General features: G+C 37.7%; 1 protein-coding gene across 1 annotated transcript in view; it reads left to right on the top strand.

Moving 5' to 3' along the window:
• LOC119743378 (sorting nexin-6-like) overlaps window positions 1-23,509 on the top strand; it is a gene marked incomplete at its 3' end in the record, with an annotated part of 177,042 nt that overhangs the window by 49,498 nt on the left and 104,035 nt on the right. Inside the window, 2 exon segments of the mRNA XM_038219769.1 lie at window positions 648-758; window positions 18,471-18,592. Coding sequence (XP_038075697.1) covers window positions 648-758; window positions 18,471-18,592 — 233 coding nt within the window.

Raw genomic sequence — 23,509 nt, 5'->3', positions numbered from 1 at the left:
CGTGATCTCTCTTGTCTGTTATGTGTTTTCCATAATATTTACAAATGTATAACAAGATTTTACAAAATATTTGGCAACAGCTCGTGGGTTTGTGTCCCTGTGTACATGCATGGCCTCGCTCTCGGGCTGGATGTACGTTTTCCTGAGCCGTTTCGCACAGTCTACACTGGACTTATCGTCTCGGGAAAAGTGACCGGGTCAGTTTTCCTGGGCAGCAGTTGGCCAGTAGATTAACTGCTGGACTCGGGAAAAGTTACTGAGAGGAAAAGATCCAAGGCTGTCTGCACAGAACTTAAAATGGGAAAAGTAAATTGCAGCAAACCTGTGGAAAGAAATCTTCATGATCACCTTTTGTCCAAATTTATTTATCTATGCCACACAGCAGTTGCCTGCTGTGGGTACCATATGTAAAAAAAAAATAATACTCATTTTCATTGAGCAGACAAGGGTTTTAATTTGCATATACTTATGTAAAACCCTTGTCTGCTCAATGAAAATGAACATTATTTTTTTCAGGTATTTTATACTTGTATAAAATACCTGGAAAAAAATGGTTCAAAATTACAGCCTGCATGTACATGTATATATCATTATTTACAGACTACATGGACCTTCAATGTGCCTTTTAAAATTTTTACAATTTGTAGACCACCCTGCCATCATTCAGTGACAGTGAGTTTTCAGTCCAGCGTGAGCATGAAGAATTTGTATGGCTTCACACAATGTATGTAGAGAACGAGGATTACGGTGGCATCGTGGTAAGTTACGTTAAGGAGAATACACTCGCAAGTGTGGATTCTTAATTTAAGAATTCACGAGGCGCGAAGCGCCGAGTGAATTCGTAAATTAAGAATCCACACTTGCGAGTGTATTCTTCGACTTAAACCATTGCGTCAACAGAAGTACTTAAAAGAATGTTGCAACCTGACGCCAATTTTTCTTCTTCATATATCATCTCAATGAAGGTCATTCGTTGCAAAAATTACGATAAGACATGAATCTGGGACTGAGAAATGTTTCCAATTTTGTTTGAAATACTTGAAATGACTCTCCACGTGACCAACTTTGTACACAACCGCGGAAGTGGCGGCAGGTTGCATCATTTTTTCCTGGCGTGTTTAGCATGTGTATTGCCACACCCGTACAAACAAAGTCATTTTGTGTGTACATGTATAGGCTCCTTACGTCAAAATGGATAGTTCAGAAGACGATTTCTTTCTGACTAAAAGTATATTTTGCAGTGACGGCGGCGAATGTGACGGTGAAGATGCATTGGTAATTTTCAGAAAGCAAATTTTCACGCAGACGGTCCTATTCATGCTCATTATGGGGAACATTATTGTCCGATGTGTTCAAAGTGTGGATTGGTAATTCCGAATCCACACTTTACTAAAGATTCGTCGTTCCGAATCCACACTTTGTGACCAGTGTAAGAGATTCTTTCTTTTTGTGCTGTTTTTTTTTGGCTTTTTCGCAATTTTGCTAAAAAGCCTTTGTTTCTGTTCTCATTTTTTTTTTTTTTTGGCTTTTTCGCAATTTTGCGAAAAAGCTTTTCTTTCTGTTCTCATTTTTTGTTTACCTGTTCCCAATTTCAATTGGTAACAGCTATTGTTTTCGTTAAAGTTTTTTTAAACTGTTCCCAATTTCAATTGGGAACAGCTATTGTTTTCGTTAAATTTTTTTTTTTTTTTTTTTTTTTTCCTTCACTTTTCCCCATAGGTTTTGTACACGTTTTTATTCTACAAGCCACTTTGGCAATTATTTTAAATCCGATCAACTTTAAACTCAGCATAGTTATTAACCATCATCTGAGGATGTATGCCGAAACTTTTTGTCATGCTGACGTCATCACGTGATTTATTATAGAATTTTGAATATTTAATTTTTCCCATAGACTTTGTACACAGATATTTTTAAAAAAATGTCAATTTTCAGAGGGCATTTTCGACTCTTTGCCAGTAATTCATTTACACCAATCTTTGTCCAAGCAAAGACCCTTATTCAAACAACATTGTGTAATGATGACGTCATGATGACGTCATCCGGTGTTTATTTATAGGCAATTAAATTTTTACACTTTTAATATTTAAAAATGCATAAGAAATCCACCGTACGCGTCCGCAGCATTCTGTTGCCGGAAAGTGGTAGAATAGGTTAAGGTCTTTATTTCATTCAGTGTGCGTGAAATCACGTGACCCTTGCTTCCGGTCGAAAAAGGCCAAAACAGGAAGTGGCTTATTATTTGAAAACGGTAATAGATATGAACTTGCTTTCAACGGTGTTAGTCTCTTGGCTAAAAGTATTCTTCAAATCATCTACCAATGACGTCATGCAATCTTCGAGCGCCCTCTAGCTACAGGTTGAAAACTTGCAAAAATGTATTTTGAATAGATGTCTGTGGCGAAATTTGTCGGAATCGCCTAAATATTGGTGTATATGATGACCTTGACCCACTTAAGACGTGTGCGAAGTTTTAGGCGAATGACGTCATCAGACCGGAAGTTATAATAAAAAGACCTTTTTTCATTTGAAAATTCCTGAAAAATCAACCATGGCAGTTTTTATGTTAGTTTTTACTTTAATTGTCGATTTAAGCATAGGTCTAACATATTTCAAAGCTTTGAGGCAATAAGCAAACTCGGACATGCCCTGTGCACGCTAAAAACTTCAGGTTGACAATACCTCTGCTTTAAAACATGCACAGGACGTCCACAATGTACATGTACATGCACGTACATTGTACGTTGTACATATCGTACGTCAGTCAGCCCGCACACAGCGCACGTGTTGCTGAAGTCAAATCCTGTCCACAGTGACAGTTTTAGCCGATTTCCGGCTAACTTTGACAGATTTATGTTCATGCATAGTGATAGTCAGGGACGTTGATAAAAACAAATCATAATACGGAAAGCCCTATCTTCTGTTGCAAACAGACATAGATCTCTACTTAGGCGTAAAAAAAAGAAAGTGTTATGTTGGCGTAACCCGACCGACCCTAAAAATGCGGCCGACCCTGGATATTTTTTTTTTTTTTGGAGGGAAGAAATATAATTAAAATCTATAGAAATGAATTTTAAATACGTTTTGAAACCATTTCTGACCGTTTCTCCTCAATTGTATGACGATAGCGCGCGTGGAACTTTGGAGTGCACAATGTTTTGCACCTTCCTCTCCATGACACAACGAACATGCAGAAGATCACGCAGGCCTACAGGCAGTGCGCGTGCGGAGATCGCGCCGATGCACGATGCATGCATGATAGATGCACATGTACATGTACAGTACATGTATAGCCTCGTCCTAGACTGTTGCACGGTGCGAACTGCTACATACACTATTGAAAATACTTCGCTATTTATTCCATGTTAAAAAAATAGTTCATTATAATATAAATTATTTTAATTAATTTTCCACTATTTTACACGATAACAATTGATATATATTTATTTTAAAAATGGTGAACTATTCTGTAACCCCGGCGGCCGACGCGACCCGGCCGGCCCCCGGCCCGTGGTTACGCGCATATGCCGTCGCATCATGGCGCCCGGTACCGAAGCGTACAGTGTTTCCATCAAGGGCAAATGGGGATCTTCGGTCATTTTCGACCGTTTAATGTGGATAAATTTGAGTCTAGAGCTGGGGGTAATCGCCCAGAGCTGTGCCGATGGTGTAAAAGCGGGTTACACCGTGCTAAAAATACAAACTTCAAAGGAAGAATCGGGTCCATATAAAGATGTCGACGCAGATGAAACGGCTAACATTTTTTTCTGATTTTGGATTCCGCTTTTGGATATGTACCTTTGGAAAGGTTGATGATGAGTTTAAAAGTATACAAATATTGTGTGTAGCCTTGTTTTCTTTTGTTATCGTGTACTACTACCGGCTTAATGTCATTTTCGTTGCTGGGATTAAAAAAAAAAAAAAAAAAAAAAAAAAAAAAACGACCTACCTACCCTATTTTTTCTGGCCCGTTACGCCAACATAACTTCTTTTTTTTTTAGGCCTTATATGTCTATGGGTCCAACAGATAATCAATATTGGGAACAGCTCTGTGGTTGTTCACAACCACAATTTCTAGTTTTTTCCTTTTTAGCTGTTCCCAATTTCAATTGGGAACAGCTCTTGTTTTCGTTAAAGTTTTTTTTTTTCCTTTTTTTTTTAGCTGTTCCCAATTTCAATTGGGAACAGCTATTGTTTTCGTTAAATTTTTTTTTTTTTTTTTTTTTTGGGCTTTTCCGCATAGTGCGGAAAAGCCTTTGTTTTTGTTCTCATTTTTTTCTTCTTTCTTCTTCTTTTTGTCACCTAAATCCCATAGACTTTGTACACGGTTTTTCTGCTCACCACTTTTGGCATTAATCTTTGTCATACATCATTCAAAGTTAGCATAAGCATAGTCCCTATAGCAAAGATGTGTCCCGAAGATTGACGTCATGGTGACGTCTTCGACTAATTTATTATAGATTTTTGAATATTTAATTTTTGCCATAGACTTTGTACACAGAAATTAAAATATAATTGTCGATTTTCAAAGGGCATTTTTGACTCTTTGCCAGTAATTCATTTACACCAATCTTTGTCCAAGCAAAGACCCTAATTCAAACAACATTGTGTAATGATGACGTCATGATGATGTCATCCGGTGTGTATTTATAGGCAATTAAATTGTGACACTGTAAATATTTAAAAATGCATAAGAAATCCACCGTACGCGTCCGCAGCATTCTGTTGCCGGAAAGTGGTAGAATAGGTTAAGGTCTTTATTTCATTCAGTGTGCGTGAAATCACGTGACCCTTGCTTCCGGTCGAAAAAGGCCAAAACAGGAAGTGGCTTATTATTTGAAAACGGTAATAGATATGAACTTGCTTTCAACGGTGTTAGTCTCTTGGCTAAAAGTATTCTTCAAATCATCTACCAATGACGTCATGCAATCTTCGAGCGCCCTCTAGCTACAGGTTGAAAATTTGCAAAAATGTATTTTGAATAGATGTCTGTGGCGAAGTTTGTCGGAATCGCCTAAATATTGGTGTATATGATGACCTTGACCCACTTAAGACGTGTGCGAAGTTTTAGGCGAATGACGTCATCAGACCGGAAGTTATAATAAAAAGACCTTTTTTCATTTGAAAATTCCTGAAAAATCAACCATGGCAGTTTTTATGTTAGTTTTTACTTTAATTGTCGATTTAAGCATAGGTCTAACATATTTCAAAGCTTTGAGGCAATAAGCGAACTCGGACATGCCCTGCGCACGCTTAAAACTTCAGGTTGACAATACCTCTGCTCTAAAACATGCACAGAACGTCTATATGTACATACACGTACGTTACGCACATACATCTTATGTCAGTCAGCCTGCAGAGCACGTGTTGCCGAGGTCAAATCCTGTCCACATCACAGTGACCGTTTTAGCCGATTTTCGGCTAACTTTGACATATTTTATGTTCATACATGCGCATAGTCAGGGACGTATAATAAAAAATCATAATGCCGAAAAGCCCTATGTTACGTATTTAAAGGTGCAGTTTTTCTGCAGTGGGATTTTCCACTTTTTCTTTTCCTATACAACACTGATATCTTACTGAGTAGTTCTGAACTTTAGCCGAGAATTTCTATGAGAAGGAAAGAGAAATCGTAGGTTTTTCGCGCTGTCATTCGATTGAACATATTCCTAAGGGTCAGAATATCAAGTAATATTTCATAAAAATGTTTCAGTTCAAAGGCAAATTACAAATGTAAAGGTGCAATTTTTCTGCAGTGGGATTTTGTTTAGCCCGTTAACTTTGTACACGTGTTAGCCCATTGACTTTGTACACGTTTTCAAGCCACCATTTCTATAACTTGGCGATCTGGAATCGTCATCAATGTTACAGCCAAGGAAGACCCTCATACAAAAATTATGCCAAGACTATGATGTCATGATGATGTCATCACCTAATTTTTATGCCCCGCGGCGAAGCCGAAGGGGCATACTGTTTCCGCCTTGTCCTTCCGTGGGTGGGTGTGTGGGTGGGTGTGTGGGTGGGTGAGCTTGTCTTACATACGCAGTGTGGACTTCGGAACAAAAGACGTCCACATAATGTAGGTAGCAGCGACGAAGTGTGGACTTGCCCACGTCCACACAGTGTTTCCCCATTTCTGGAAAACAGGTTTAGAGGCATTTTTGGGTTAGGTTTATCTGTAGCAGAATGAAGAGAAACACTAAAGGGAATCATTGAAAAAAAAATTGGGTTGTAAGAGTTTTCACAGTTTGAGAAAAATGAGTTTTTCCACTGGTGTTCCTTAACTACACGAAAAGAAAGGAAAGTCCACACTAGGTATGTGAAACAAGTCTGTGTGTGCATTTGGTTCCACAGCGGTATCAGGATTGTCCATGTATGTCTTGAACCTTGATGCAATGAAGGTAGCTTGCTAGTATAACTTATAAGTTTGGACCCCATTAGACAAAGGCCAAGGTCATTAGGATTGTAAAACAATAGGATTCTATTTTTTTTTATTTTTTATTTTGTTTTAAATTTTTTTTTTTTTTTTTTTTTACCAAACTAGTATATGTAGCTTGCTAGTATAACTTATAAGTTTGGGTCATTATTATTTAAACAATATGATTTTATTTATAAGATTTTTTTTGGAAATTTTTTGTGATTTTTTTTTTTTTTAACAAACCAGTATATGTAGCTTGCTAGTATAACTGTATAAGTTTGAACCCCATAAGACAAAGGCTAAGGTCATTAGAATTGAAACAGTAGGATTTTATTTTATTATTTTTTTACACCAAACCAGTATACATGTGCAAATATAATCACTCACTAAAGTGTTAGGGGGCCTGTGCACTGTCTATACATGTTTTGTGTATAATCAATGTGGTTTCTCCGCCCTTTTTTCTTGGACAGTCATATTTTTAATTGAAACAACAGAAAACAAACACATACATGTATTACTAAAACTTGAGTCTTGCACTGTAGTACATGTACATGTACATGTTTATGCAGCTCTATAGGTTGTTCTTTGAGTCACTTTAGGACCCCATAGGCCAACTGTTCTCATTATTAAAAACCAAAGAAATGATGTCATGATGATAACTCAAGCTTATCCAAATAACCATATTTTCTTTTGATTGTTTAAAAATTCTTATTTCCATGTAGGCCTTGTAAATGCTCAAAGGATTATGCTTAAAGGATTTGCCTTTGAGAAATGTCTTGCTTAAGACTGAAAATATCCAGTCAGTTTACTTAAATCACATACAATGACTTCCCAACAGAGAAGCTAGAAAGAACTAGATTTATGTTTGTGGACAAACACAGGGCTGTTTCGGTAATTTTTTGTGACGTGTGACATGTAAAGTTTCAAGTAAAAGTTCCATCAAGGAAGGATGTGTAGTTCTGTCTATAATAAATGGTGGCATATACTATGTAATTACATTTTCATAGGGCTTTGAATTATGACGTCATATGTCACGTGATGACCTCATGATGACGTCACATCAATTTTTATGTATAATTTTATGGTAAAGAACAACTTATCCAGAGCATACATCATTGAAAGCAAGTTCACTTCTTTCACCAATTTTAAATTACAAGGCACTTCCGGTTTCAACTGGAAGGAAGGGTCAGGTGATTTTGCACATAATATAAACAATGAAGACCCTGGATTATTCTATCCATTCCTGCAAACGTTAAGTTCAGGTCGCTCACGGTTGATTTTATAGTGATTTTCAAAGATTTGTTATCTAATCATCTTTAACGTGACGTCACATGTCACGTGATGACGTCATCGTGACGTCATTTTATTTTTTATCTTCAATACTTCCCGCTTTAGGTACATACCAAGTTTCAAGCCAATCGGACTGCAGTTCTGGAGATATAGGCCTTCAAAGTATGTTTATTTTATATGACGTCATATGTCACATGATGACGTCATCATAACGTCAAGTTAATTTTCATCTATAAGACATCCCGGTCTAGATACATACCAACTTTCAACCCAATCGGACCCATAGTTCTGGAGATATAGCCCAATCTGTCAAATCTAGCCGAATTCTGCTAGAAAATGGTCACAATAGAAAAATCGCATATAATGTGACGTCACGTGACTCGCGATGACGTCATGATAACATCAATGTTCGGCACACAACTTCAGATGCTGTTCTAAGTGTGTGCCGAGTATAAAATCAATAGGATTGATTGTAGTGCCCAAAGTGCCTTCCACTGTGAAAACGTGTACAAATGCTATGGGGGATGGTTGAAAAAGAAGGAAAAAACAAAAAACTAGACCTATGATGGTGGACAATCCCATAGCTGTTTCGGCAACAGTTTTATCAAGAACTGTCATGAAGGACTATTTATGACGTCATTATGACGTCGCACATTTATCGAAATTTTTGTGCATATCTATGGCCTATCGAACCTAAATACGTACATACCAAGTTTCAACCCAATCAGACCTGTAGTTCTGTAGATATTGGCCTTTAAAATATCCACACTTAATATGACGTCACATGTCACGTGATTACGTCATCGTGATGTCACTTCATTTTTCCTCTATAAAACTTCCCGCTTTAGGTACATACCAAGTTTCAACCCAATCGGACTTGCAGTTCTGGAGATATACACCTTCACAATATGTTTATTTTATATGACGTCATATGTCACATGATGACGTCATCATGGCGTCAAGTTAATTTTCATCTATAAGACATCCCGGTCTACGTACATACCAACTTTCAACCCAATCGGACATGTAGTTCTGGAGATATAGCCCAATCTGTCAGATCTAGGTGAATTCTGCTAGAAAATGGTCACAATAGAAAATCGCATATTATGTGATGTCACGTGACTCGTGATGACGTCATGATGACGTCAATGGTTGGGGGCACATCTTCAGATGCTGGTCTAAGTGTGTGCCAAGTATAAAGTCAATCGGATTGATTTTAGAGCCCAAAGTGCCTTCCACTGTAAAAACGTGTACAAATGCTATGGGGAATGGCTGAAAAAGAAGAAAAAAAAAACTAGAGCTGTATGTCTGTTTGCAAACAGAACACAGGGCTTTTTCGCATTCTACAAATATTTGTTTCGTTCGTCCTTTTGCAGTCACTTTTCAGAGTGCTTCATGCAGTTAAAGGTTGTTCAAAACGTGTAGAATAATTCCTAAAGTATAATTTTATCAAATGATTTCACTTGCCCTGCAATGACGTCATCCTTAAGACCCTTCTCAATGCACATTTTGTCATTGTGATTTTGATTTGAACTAAGTTTAATGTCCATCCGGTGAAAGAAAGTGTGCAATTTGTGGAAGCAGAATAAAATTATTAATATCTTAAAATTATTAAAACCAAACGATGATGTCATCGTGACGTCACTTTAAACTTTGTATACTAGTACCATTATTTACCTACCCACTAATTTTCATGACAGTCAGACCTTACCGTATATGTATTTTGAAAAATCGCATTTTTATGACGTCATAATGATGTCAGATATTTTTTTCAAAATTTTGTGCAAATACCTTTTACCTAACAGACCAAATACACAAAGAATTTTAAATTTTGCATGTTACGTTCATGAGATATGGCTAAAAGGTCAAAAACTTCAAATATCCATATAAAATCTCCGGATGACGTCATCATGGCGTCACCTAATTTTTTTTTACCTGTAACACATCCCGGTCTAGCCACACACCATGTTTCAACCCAATCAGACTTACAGTTCTGTAGATATAGGACTTCATAATATGCACGTAAATTTTCACAAATCAATAAAAAAAATTAGGTGATGACATCATCATGACGTCATAGTCTTGGCATATTTTTTGTATGAGGGTCTTCCTTGGCTGTAACATTGATGATGATTCCAGATCGCCAAGTTATAGAAATGGTGGCTTGAAAACGTGTACAAAGTCAATGGGCTAACACGTGTACAAAGTTAACGGGCTAAAAAAAATCCCACTGCAGAAAAATTGCACCTTTAAATTTGTAATTTGCCTTTGAACTGAAACATTTTTATGAAATATTACTTGATATTCCGACCCTTAGGAATATGTTCAATCGAATGACAGTGCGAAAAAATATACGATTTCTCTTTCCTTCTCATAGTAATTCTCAGCTGAAGTTCAGAACTACTCAGTAAGATATCAGTGTTGTATAGGAAAAGACTTGTGGGAAATCCCACTGCAGAAAAACTGCACCTTTAAATACGTAACATAGGGCTTTTCGGCATTATGATTTTGTATTATACGTCCCTGACTATGCGCACGCATGAACATAAAATCTGTCAAAGTTAGCCGAAAATCGGCTAAAACGGTCACTGTGATGTGGACAGGATTTGACCTCGGCAACACGTGCTCTGCAGGCTGACTGACATACGATGTATGTGCGTAACGAACGTGTATGTACATATAGACGTTCTGTGCATGTTTTAGAGCAGAGGTATTATCAACCTTAAGTTTTAAGCGTGCGCAGGGCATGTCTGAGTTTGCTTATTGCTTCGAAGCTTTGAAATGTTTTAGACCTTAAATTGACAATTTAAGTAAAAACTAACATAAAAACTGCCATGGTTGATTTTTCAGGAATTTTCAAATGAAAAAGGGTCTTTTCATTATGAATTATGGATTGATTTTAGTGCCCACAGTGCCTTCCACTGTAAAAACGTGTACAAATGCTATGGGGAATGGCTGAAAAAGAAGAAAAAAAAAACTAGAGCTGTATGTCTGTTTGCAAACAGAACACAGGGCTTTTTCGCATTCTACAAATATTTGTTTCGTTCGTCCTTTTGCAGTCACTTTTCAGAGTGCTTCATGCAGTTAAAGGTTGTTCAAAACGTGTAGAATAATTCCTAAAGTATAATTTTATCAAATGATTTCACTTGCCCTGCAATGACGTCATCCTTAAGACCCTTCTCAATGCACATTTTGTCATTGTGATTTTGATTTGAACTAAGTTTAATGTCCATCCGGTGAAAGAAAGTGTGCAATTTGTGGAAGCAGAATAAAATTATTAATATCTTAAAATTATTAAAACCAAACGATGACGTCATCGTGACGTCACTTTAAACTTTGTATACTAGTACCATTATTTACCTACCCACTAATTTTCATGACAGTCAGACCTTACCGTATATATATGTATTTTGAAAAATCGCATTTTTATGACGTCATAATGATGTCAGATATGTTTTTCAAAATTTTGTGCAAATACCTTTTACCTAACAGACCAAATACACAAAGAATTTTGAATTTTGAAATGTTTTAGACCTTAAATTGACAATTTAAGTAAAAACTAACATAAAAACTGCCATGGTTGATTTTTCAGGAATTTTCAAATGAAAACGGGTCTTTTCATTATGAATTCCGTTCTGATGACGTCATTCGCCTAAAACTTCGCGCACGTCTTAAGTGGGTCAAGGTCATCATATACACCAATATTTAGGCGATTCCGACAAACTTCGCTACAGACATCTATTCAAAATACATTTTTGCAAATTTTCAACCTGTCGCTAGAGGGCGCTCGAAGATTGCATGACGTCATTGGTAGATGATTTGAAGAATACTTTCAGCCAAGAGACTAACACCGTTGAAAGCAAGTTCATATCTATTACCATTTTCAAATAATAAGCCACTTCCGGTTTGGGCCTTTTTCGACCGGAAGCATGGGTCACGTGATTTCACGCACACTGAATGAATTAAAGACCTCAACCTACTCTACCAGGTGGGTGTGTGTGTGTGTGTGTCTGGACAAATCTTGTCAGCGCGATAACTTGAGAAATACTTAACATATGAACTTCAAATTTGGTTTGTGGATTGTCCTTGGTAATCCTAAGAAACCTTTTGCATTTGGGGCCAAAAGGTCAAGGGTCAAGGTCACAGTGGCTGAAACAATAGAAATTTTGTCAGCGCGATAACTTGAGAAAAACTTAACATGTGAACTTCAAATTTGGTTTGTGGATTGTCCTTGGTAATCCTAAGAAGTCTTTTGCATTTGGGGCCGAAAGGTAAAGGGTCAAGGTCACAGTGGCTGAAACAATAGAAATTTTGTCAGCGCGATAACTTGAGAAATACTTTACCTATGAACTTCAAATTTGGTTTGTGGATTGTCCTTGGCAATTCTAAGAAGTCTTTTGCATTTGGGGCCAAAAGGTCAAGGGTCAAGGTCACAGTGGCAAAAACAAAAGAAATTTTGTCAGCGTGATGACTTGAGATATACTTTACATATGAACTTCAAATTTGGTTTGTGGATTGTCCTTGGCAATCCTAAGAAGCCTTTTGCATTTGGGGCCAAAAGGTCAAGGGTCAAGGTCACAGTGGCAAAAACAAAAGAAATTTTGTCAGCGTGATAACTTGAGATATACTTTACATATGAACTTCAAATTTGGTTTGTGGATTGTCCTTGGCAATCCTAAGGAGCCTATCGCATTGGGGGTCGAAAGGTCAAGGGTCAAGGTCACAGTGGCTAAAACAATAGAAATCTTGTATTTATTCTGAGATCATAGGGATTAGGGATTAATTCATATAAAACCTACAGAAGACACTAATGCTGTCAATGAATGTTCCATTTGACCAAGGTACATGTAAGTTGATGTTAGAGTGGTGTTATGTCATGGAAAAAGTCACGGTTGCGGGGCATTTGTGTTTGTAAACACACCTGACTTGTTAAATATTAAAAGTGTCAAAATTTAATTGCCTATCAATACACACCGGATGACGTCATCATGATGTCATCATTACACAATGTTGTTTGAATTAGGGTCTTTGCTTGGACAAAGAGTGGTGTAAATGAATTATTGGCAAAGAGTCGAAAATGCCCTTTGAAAATCGACATTTTTTTTTAAATTTCTGTGTACAAAGTCTATGGGAAAAATTAAATATTCAAAATTGTATAATAAATCGCGTGATGACGTCAGCATGACGTAATGATTCGGCACACATCTGCAGGTGATGTTCTAAGTATGTGCCAGGTTTGAAGGAAATCGGAATTGTTTGAAGGCCAAAAGTGGCGTGTAGAAAAAACGTGTACAAAGTCTATGGGATTTTGTGCAAAAAATGTGGAAGAAGAAGAGGAAGAGGAAGAGGAAGAAAGAAAAACTAGAGATCTATGTCTGTTTGCAACAGAACATAGGGCTTTTCCGCATTATAATTTTTTTTAATCAATAATATACCCTGAATATGCATGAACATAAAATCTGTCAAAGTTAGCCGAAAAATCGGCTAAAACGGTCACTGTGGACAGGATTTGACCTCGGCAATACGATGTATGTGCGTGTGCACAAGGTCTTTGCTTGGACAAAGAGTGATCTAAATAAATTACTGGCAAAGAGTCGAAAACGCACTTTGAAAATCGACAAATATGTTTAAATTTGTTGATGACGTCATCGTGACGTCACTTCGAACTTTGCATACTAGTATGATTAACTACCTACCCACCAAGTTTCATGACAATTGGACCTTTCCTTATATGAGTTTGCAAAATCGCATTTTGATGACGTCATGATGACGTCACACATTTTTTTTCAAGTTTTGTGCAAATAGCTATTACATAACAGACCAAATGCAAAAAAGAATTTTGCATTTTGCATGTTGCGTTCGGGAGATATGGCTAAAAGTCCAAACAAATAAATATTCATATAAAATCTCAGGATGACGTCATCATGACGTCACCTCATTTTTAATCTATAACACATCCTGGTATAGCCACATACCAAGTTTCAACCCAATCGGACTTACATTTCTGTAGATATAAGACTTCACAATATGTACGTAAATTTTCAAAAATCAATAAAGAATTAGGTGATGACGTCATCGTGAGTCATAGTCTTGGCATAATTTTTGTATGAGGGTCTTTCTTGGCTGTAACTTTGATGACGATTCCAGATCGCCAAAATATCGTGTACAAAGTCAATAGGTTAAAAATCCCACAGCAGAAAAACTGCACCTTTAAATGCGTGATTTTCCTTTAAACTGAAACATTTTCATAAAATATTACTTGCTATTCTAACTCTTGGGAATATTTTCAATCAAATGAAAGACGTAAAAAAAAATACGATTTCTTTTTCCTTCTCATAGTAATTCTCAGCCGAAGTTCAGAACTACTCAGTAAGATATATCAGTGTTGTATAGGGAAAGACTTGTGGAGAAAGCTGTGTACAAAGTCTATGAGAAAAATTAATTATTCATAAATCCATAATAAATCACTTGATGACGTCACCATGACGTCACTCTTCGGGACACGTCTTGGCTATAGGGACTATGCTTATGGCAACTTTCAATGATATCTGAAAAAGATTAATGCCAAGAGTGCTATAATACGTCCATGTCTATGCGCATGCATGAACATAAAATCTGTCAAAGTTAGCCGAAAATCGGCTAAAACGGTCACTGTGGACAGGATTTGACCACAGCAACATGTGCGCTGCAGGCTGACTGACATACGATGTACGTGCCTATGTACAACGTACGTGCATGTACATGTACATGTACATTGTGGACGTCCTGTCCTGTGCATGTTTTGAAGCAGAAGTATTGTCAACGTGAAGTTTTAAGCGTGCACAGGGTATGTTCGAGTTTGCTTATCGCCTCGAAACTTTGAAATGTTTTAGACCTACCCTTCAATCGACAATTAAAGTAAAAACAAATATAAAAACTGCCATGGTTGATTTTTCAGGAATTTTCAAATAAAAAAAGGGTCTTTTTATTGTAACTTCCGGTCTGATGACGTCATTTGCCTAAAACTTCGCACACGTCTTAAGTGGGTCAAGGTCATCATATACACCAATATTAAGGCGATTACGACAAACTTCGCCACAGACATCTATTCAAAATACATTTTTGCTAATTTTCAACCCGTCGCTAGAGGGCGCTCGAAGATTGCATGACGTCATCGGTAGATGATTTGAAGAATACTATTGGCCAAGAGACTAACACCGTTAAAAGCAAGTTTATATCTATTACCACTTTCAAATGATAAGCCACTTCCGGTTTGGGCCTTTTTCGACCGGAAGCAAGGGTCACGTGATTTCACGCACACTGAATAAAATAAAGATCTCAACCTATTCTACCACTTGCCGGCAACAAAATGCTGCGGACGCGTACGGTTGATTTCTTATGCATTTTTGAATATTTAAAGTGTCACAATTTAATTGCCTATAAATACACACCTGATGACGTCATCATGACGTCATCATTACACAATGTTGTTTAAATTAGGGTCTTTGCTTAGACAAAGATTGGTGTAAATGAATTACTGGCAAAGAGTCAAAAATGCCCTTTGCAAATCGACAATTTTTTTTAATCTTCTGTGTACAAAGTCTATGGGAAAAATTAAATATTCAAAAATCTATAATAAATTAGTTGATGACGTCACCATGACGTCAATCTTCGGGACACATCTTTGCTATAGGGACTATGCTGATGCTAACTTTGAATGATGTATGACAAAGATGAATGCCAAAAGTGGCGTTGAGAAAAAACGTGCACAAAGTCTATGGGATTTAGGCGACAAAAAGAAGAAGCCAAAAAAAAACTAGAGGTCTATGTCTGTTTGCAACAGAACATAGGGCTTTTCCGCATTATTATTTTTTTTAATCAATAATATGCCCTGAATATTCATGAACATAAAATCTGTCAAAAGAATTTTGCATTTTGCATGTTGCGTTCGGGAGATATGGCTAAAAGGTCCAAACAAATAAATATTCATATAATAACTCAGGATGACGTCATCATGACGTCACCTCATTTTTAATCTATAACACATCCTGGTACAGCCACATACCAAGTTTCAACCCAATCGGACTTACATTTCTGTAGATATAAGACTTCACAATATGTACGTACATTTTCAAAAATCAATAAAAAATTAGGTGATGACGTCATCGTGACGTCATAGTCTAGGCGGAATTTTTGTATGAGGATCTTCCTTGGCTGTAACTTTGATGACGATTCCAGATCACCAAGTTATAAAAATGGTGGCTTGAAAACGCGTACAAATTAAAAAATCCAACAGCAGAAAAACTGCACCTTTAAATACGTGATTTGCCTTTAAACTGAAACATTTTTATCAAATATTACTTGATATTCTGACTCTTGGGAATATTTTCAATCAAATGACAGGCGTAACAAAACACGATTTCTTTTTCCTTCTCATAGTAATTCTCAGCCGAAGTTCAGAACTACTCAGTAAGATATATCAGTGTTGTATAGGAAAAGACTTGTGGAGAAAGCTGTGTACAAAGTCTATGAGAAAAATTAATTATTCATGAATCCATAATAAATCATTTGATGATGACGTCATCATGATGTCATAGTCTTGGCGTAATTTTTGTATGAGGGTCTTTCTTGGCTGTAACTTTGATGACGATTCCAGATCGCCAAGTTATGAAAATGGTGGCTTGAAAACGTGTACAAAGTCAATAGGTTAAAAATCCCACACCAGAAAAACTGCACCTTTAAATTAGTGATTTTCCTTTAAACTGAAACATTTTTATAAAATATCACTTGCTATTCTAACTCTTGGGAATATTTCCAATCAAATGACAGGCGTAAAAAAATACGATTTCTTTTTCCTTCTCATAGTAATTCTCAGCCGAAGTTCAGAACTACTCAGTAAGATATATCAGTGTTGTATAGGGAAAGACTTGTGGAGAAAGCTGTGTACAAAGTCTATGAGAAAAATTAATTATTCATAAATCCATAATAAATCACTTGATGACGTCATCATGACGTCACTCTTTGGGACACATCTTGGCTATAGGGACTATGCTTATGCCAACTTTCAATGATGTCTGAAAAAGACTAATGCCAAGAGTGCTATAATACGTCCCTGTCTATGCGCATGCATGAACATAAAATCTGTCAAAGTTAGCCGAAAATCGGCTAAAACGGTCACTGTGGACAGGATTTGACCTTAGCAACACGTGCGCTGCAGGCTGACTGACATACGATGTATGTGCCTATGTACAACGTACGTGCATGTACATGTACATGTACATTGTGGACGTCCTGTCCTGTGCATGTTTTGAAGCAGAGGTATTGTCAACGTGAAGTTTTAAGCGTGCGCAGGGTATGTTCGAGTTTGCTTATCGCCTCGAAACTTTGAAATGTTTTAGACCTACTCTTCAATCGACAATTAAAGTAAAAACAAATATAAAAACTGCCATGGTTGATTTTTCAGGAATTTTCAAATGAAAAAGGGTCTTTTTATTGTAAACTTCCGGTCTGATGACGTCATTTGCCTAAAACTTCGCACACGTCTTAAGTGGGTCAAGGTCATCATATACACCAATATTTAGGCGATTACGACAAACTTCGCCACAGACATCTATTCAAAATACATTTTTGCTAATTTTCAACCTGTCGCTAGAGGGCGCTCGAAGATTGCATGACGTCATCGGTTGATGATTTAAAGAATACTATTGGCCAAGAGACTAACACCGTTTAAAGCAAGTTTATATCTATTACCACTTTCAAATGATAAGCCACTTTTGGTTTTGGCCTTTTTCGACCGGAAGCAAGGGTCACATGATTTCACGCACACTGAATGAAATAAAGACCTCAACCTATTCTACCACTTGCCGGCAACAAAATGCTGCGGACGCGTATGGTTGATTCCTTATGTATTTTTGAATATTAAAAGTGTCACAATTTCATTGCCTATAAATACACACCTGATGACGTCATCATGACGTCATCATTACACAATGTTGTTTAAATTAGGGTCTTCGCTTGGACAAAGATTGGTGTAAACGAACTACTGGCAAAGAGTCAAAAATGCCCTTTGCAAATCGACAATTTTTTTTAAATTTCTGTGTACAAAGTCTATGGGAAAAATTAAATATTCAAAAATCTATAATAAATTAGTCGATGACGTCACCATGACGTCAATCTTCGGGACACATCTTTGCTATAGGGACTATGCTTATGCTAACTTTGAATGATGTATGACAACGATTAATGCCAAAAGTGGCGTTGAGAAAAAACGTGCACAAAGTCTATGGGGTTTGAGCGACAAAAAGGAGAAGCCAAAACAAAAACAAAAAAAAATGAGAACAAAAACAAAGGCTTTTCCGCAACTTTGCGGAAAAGCCAAAAAAAAAAAAAAAAAAAGAGAACAAAAACAAAGGCTTTTCCGCAACTTTGCGGAAAAGCCAAAAATCAGAACAAAAAGAAAGGCTTTTTCGCAAAATTGCGAAAAAGCCAAAAAAAAAATTAGAACAAAAACAAAGGCTTTTTCGCAAATTTGCGAAAAAGCCAATAAAAAAAGAAGAAAAAAAACCAAAAAACTTTAACGAAAACAAAGGCTGTTTCGGCCGGTTGCCGAAACAGCCAAAAATTCATTTTGGGATCATAGCCTAAAGAAAACAATCACGATGTCGATGAACGTTCCATGTGACCCAGGTAAGTTGATGTTAATGGAGTGGTGTTATGTGATGGAAATGGGCATGGTTGCGGGGCATTTGTGTTTTTTAACACTACTTTTCTTGTTTCTGTTAAGATTCCTCCTGCCCCTCCAAGACCAGACTTTGATGCTTCCAGGGAAAAACTCCAGAGACTTGGAGATGGTGAAGGCACAATGACCAAGGAAGAGTTCACTAAGATGAAGCAGGAGCTTGAAGCGTAAGAAAGCAAGAACTTTGAGGTTCCTGCAAGTTTCATTTTTCAACACCTTAAGCACAGATTGTGTATTGTTGATAGGCTGAGAGGGCATCACAAGGTATTTGTTTTTGGTCACCTTTTTTCCCATGCGTAGCCAAACAAATTATTGACAGATTATCGACAGACAACTGATCATTCAGTCATATTTTTCATGATGTAGCCCATATTCAATACTTCATTGCAACACTTTAAAATCCAATTAATATTTCAAGTGATACACATGCAGCAAGAAAAGTACAGTCTGCTGAAAGTAGGCACATGTGATCACAACATCCAATTTGCCTACAAGTGTGACTTGGTATATACAACAGCATCTTTGCTATGAAAATGGACTTTACGCCTTCCACATAGTAGTTTCAAATTTAAATGGTACATTTGTTTTGATTTTGGCCTACGTAATCAGAAACCCCTGAAAGAAAGTGAGTAAAATCTATGGGGGTGCATTGTTAAGGTTGCGGTCCTTGTACTATTTTCAACTTTCTTCTCGAAAAATAAATTCCTTTCTAACTTTTCATTATTGTAGCAACATGAAAGTTATTCACTTTTGAATCAGACCTCGACAGAAAAAAATAGGCCATGTATAGTTACTGAAACAGTGCTTTACCATTCCAAATTATTGGCCGCCAGACTATAATGCAGTTCTTGCTGGGTAGGCTGCCTGGTTCTTGTCCCACAATAAGTATTGGCAATGTACGGCCTGGAGCCAGTCTGCTCATAACGTGAACTGTTCATGCTAAACATTGAAGGTACCTTTTTTTCGGAGGGTTGCAGTTGTCCAAATATGATCCCTTTTAAAACCTGCTTTGTGATTAAAAGGTGACATGTAAACTCTGTTGCATGACCCTTGACTCTGTGCTACATGCATGCAAGGCATGCCACCCACACCGGTTATAGCTTAGTACTGAAGAACAGTTCTTATGATCTTCTAGTACTGGTACATGTACATAGGGAACAGGTTTGAGTACACCACACGTACCATAGAAAGAGACTGTCCATTAAGTAAATGCTTGTAAAATCTGTGGAGGACTTTTGGTTTTTGATTATCTGGTTTTATACAGGACGTTGAAAACCGGTTTTTGCCTGGACACGCTGAGGGACATTAATAATCAGCGACCAGGACCTAAGCTGGTTTTTAACTCTTTCAGTGCCAAACTCGTACATGTACGAGGTATATTTGTTAGTCCAAAAGCGCCAACCTCGTACATGTACGAGGTAATGTTCGTGCTTAAAATCGCCAAACCTCGTACATGTACGAGGTAGAATAACATGTTATCAAAAGGGGGCGCTCTCGCTCTTTCTAATGGTACCAATTATATGCATGTACGACCTGTATTTATTTTTATATTCGAGTTCTTGTGAGAGGGCGTCACACTGAGTTTCGATTTGTTGACAAAATGGCGGCGCCCATAAACCGAGCTCGCGTGTTATCTCCAGAGAAAATCAGTGTATTTTTTTCGCCGATTTGGACAGGGTAAGGAATTACTTTTCTGATTCAGAATAATCCATGGATATTTCAGAACTGGATGGTGAGTCAGAAGACGAACATTGGGATGCCGGTACAAATGATAATGACGGTGCTAAAAGTGACAATCATGGCAATATGATAATGAACAGAGTTTGTATGAGGAGGTGTATCCGACGCGACACACGTATATTCTGCAAAAGTGCGGAATTCCCCTGTGTTCAGGAGAGTGTTTCAGGGTTTATTACTAGATGCATGACTAATATTGACTTTTGAAGGTAACAAGAATACACCAGAGAGCAAGATACAACAAGTTTGGTGATTACAACTTATTTACTTTTTTTTTTATAGAATTTTGAATAATTAACAAAAAAGCTCGAAGTTGGGCGCTTTAGGGTTAAACTTTTGAAATGTCGCGGGCACTGAAAGAGTTAAAAGTTCTTATTTCAATCCAGCCAAGCACATTTTTATTCACATTCATGAATATCTTGGAGTCAAAAAGTCAAAACAAGTCCAAATTATAAATTTCCATCGATTTTGTGAAACTGTTTTACTTCATGTTTTGTGAAAGACACCTTTACCTATGTTATGGTACATGTACATGTATGTGCCTCTCGCGAGTAGTAGTTAACATTTTCTTATACATACAGTATGAAGATTGGCATTGTGTGCAGAATGGTGTAGTCGGAATTTTGGAATTTATGAAATATGGACTCTTTGGTAGTTTTGCACATGCTTAAGTGAAGATTGTGAACGTTCAACCATAAATGAACCACACAAAAATAAGGAGACGGGTACATTAATGGAGAACCATTTATTCTAAGGCCACTCGGCCGGACCAAATCAAATTAAGAAATTCTACAGGCCAAACCAAATACACTAAGAGTCTATATTCTAACTAAGAAACAAAAGAGAATCCTCATTTTATTTTCGTACTTACCGTAATTTCCTGCGGATAAGACGCGTCTTATCTGACTTTCTAGACCACAAAAACATCGCTGCGCCTTATCTACAGGTGCGCCTTATCTGGTGTCGCTTGAGTTCAAAGTGACGGTCTTTGTGTGAAGAATTCTTTCAATGCCGCAATCAATAATGCGGTCAACCAAGGCTCAACTCTCCAGACATTGTGACCGTATTTTCATTCCAACAATGCCGCGATGTGTTGATCCCCCATGATCGTGCTTTCATTCCAACAATGCCGCAATGCGTTGATCCCCCTTAGTGATCGTGCTTTCGTTCCAACAATGCCGCCATACAAACGTTTTTCTTTGTGGCCGTTTTTTCATTCCGAAAATGCTGCAATCAGAATTACTTAAACGTTTGGAAATCGCATTCACTCAAGTTCTATTGTGTGAACGTTGAGGGTGTTTATTGTACAGGATATCTTCGAAGTCTGCTTTAGACTTAGGATAATATGAAGTACTAATGTCAACATGACAATCGGCATCATTTTGAAACCGAAGTCAACAAGGTTCCTCCATTCACCGCATTTTGGTGTTGCTCAAAGGTGTGCGGTTGTTTTTTTCTGCAAGCCTGAAGATCAAGATGAAAACAGTGCGAGTCGGTAAAAGCGGCTCAGGAAAGCGTACATGTACTTCCGGCACGAGCGCCATGTTATGCATACAGAGACCGCACGAACCTCAGTGCACGTGTGTCCGAACATTTTGTAGAAACACGCTGCGGTGTATCATCAAGTCCGAGCGGTAAAATCTCGTTAAAATATATATTTCAATGGACAAATACATACACAGAGAAGAGAGATCACGTTCTGAGAATTAATTTGCGGAAATTCTCTTTCTCCACCGATGTATGTTATTTTCTACGATCCAAATTCGTCCTGATACGCTACTGTAGTCATGCACGGAACATCATGGTCCCGTACCGTACGTAGGCCGTAGTCACTGGTTCCTGGCCCACATCATAGCTTCGATTCTGTAAGCATGCAATGGGAACCGTCGAACCATGGCTTCGACGACGTGCATCACAAATGCGTCAGAATTACAGGCCTTTTCGTCAAGATTTAGCGTGTCAAGATGAAATAATATCGTGTAAACGATTATGTTGTGCATGCAAATGGCGTGTGTAATATTACTGTGCGTATTGGCGGCTGAAAATGTGATCGGCAATTTGTTTTCTGTGTACGGTGAGTAATTATTTATACTGACACTGTGACAGCTCGGTTACTTCTCCCACGTGGTCTGGGTAAATTTTCCTGTGTCGAAAGTCCAAGTGCCGACAGTGGTCACATTTGACCATTTCTCATTTTACTATCGTCTCAGTAAAACCTTCCAAAAAAAAAGGTCCAGTGCGGATACGGCTTAATTCATCCTCCGAATAGTGTGATCGTTCTAAGGCAACACAATGGCCCCTTTGTGGCGATGTACCGACACCGGGTGACGCCTGGTGTTCTTCTGTGTGCGGTCAAACATGCGTCTTATGCGGCGGTGCGCCTTATCTGTTGGCGTTTTAATTTTTTGGGGGGTGATTTTAGGGACCTGCGCCTTATCCACCGCGCGCCTTATCCGCAGGAAATTACGGTAATACAAATGTAAGAAAGTGATATGAAAGAGCCAGAATTATTACAAAACTGTTACAAACCATTGTCAGGATATAAAAAATTCCTTTGGTTTGAGTCACCCAACTGACCCTTTTTTAAAGCAATAAAGTGCGACCCCACAACATTTGATTGGTTTGGATGGAAAAAAGAAATTACGATACCGACTTCAGAACAAAATTGGTCAAATGCAAAATTGCTGATCGCCCAAAAATGTATAAGCCTTTTCAAAAAAGTGATTTTTTTCCTGGTATTATCCGAAAGAAAACATTGTGGTTTAACTTCACTTTGCATATGATACCGGGAGGCACAAGTATATATACAATAACATATAGGTTTAGTCTATTCTGCTACCATTGGTTTCACGCACACGCACACTGCGTGGCAATCATCAGGCGAATGGACTTCTTCGTTTGCACGGCTGGGTGGTTACTTTTTCTTGCTGCGGTCCGGTGGTTTTCTATTATTGTCGCTGTGACGGCATTTAGAGATTAGTTCCGATCTCCGATTGTTTACATTGTTCTTGTTCATAGCTATGGCCAGCTTTTCTTCCATACACAGATTGCATTGCCCGGATCTACGTCTGTTTGTGTTGGATTTTTTCAGAATGTCCCATCGTATTGTGTAACCTACACTTTTTTTCTTCAAGCCCCATACGTATTTCGAAAGCTCTGTTTCTTTTTCATATTTTTCGTTGCGGAATGACTTGGTGTGGTTCCGGTATCTGTCCTTAAAAGATCCGCCAGCAATCCCAATGTAGGCCTTTACTGTGTTGCCATTGGTAACTGTGGCTTTATAGACGACTGATTTCACCAAGCAGTTTCCACGTACGGGGCAGTCGGCTTTAGTTCTGCAATTGCAA

This window comes from Patiria miniata, unplaced genomic scaffold (assembly GCF_015706575.1).
Source record: "Patiria miniata isolate m_02_andy unplaced genomic scaffold, ASM1570657v1 HiC_scaffold_11, whole genome shotgun sequence".
In the NCBI taxonomy this organism is placed as follows: domain Eukaryota; kingdom Metazoa; phylum Echinodermata; class Asteroidea; order Valvatida; family Asterinidae; genus Patiria; species Patiria miniata.
Note: the sequence above shows the minus strand (reverse complement) of the source record. Positions and strands in the feature narration are given on the sequence as shown.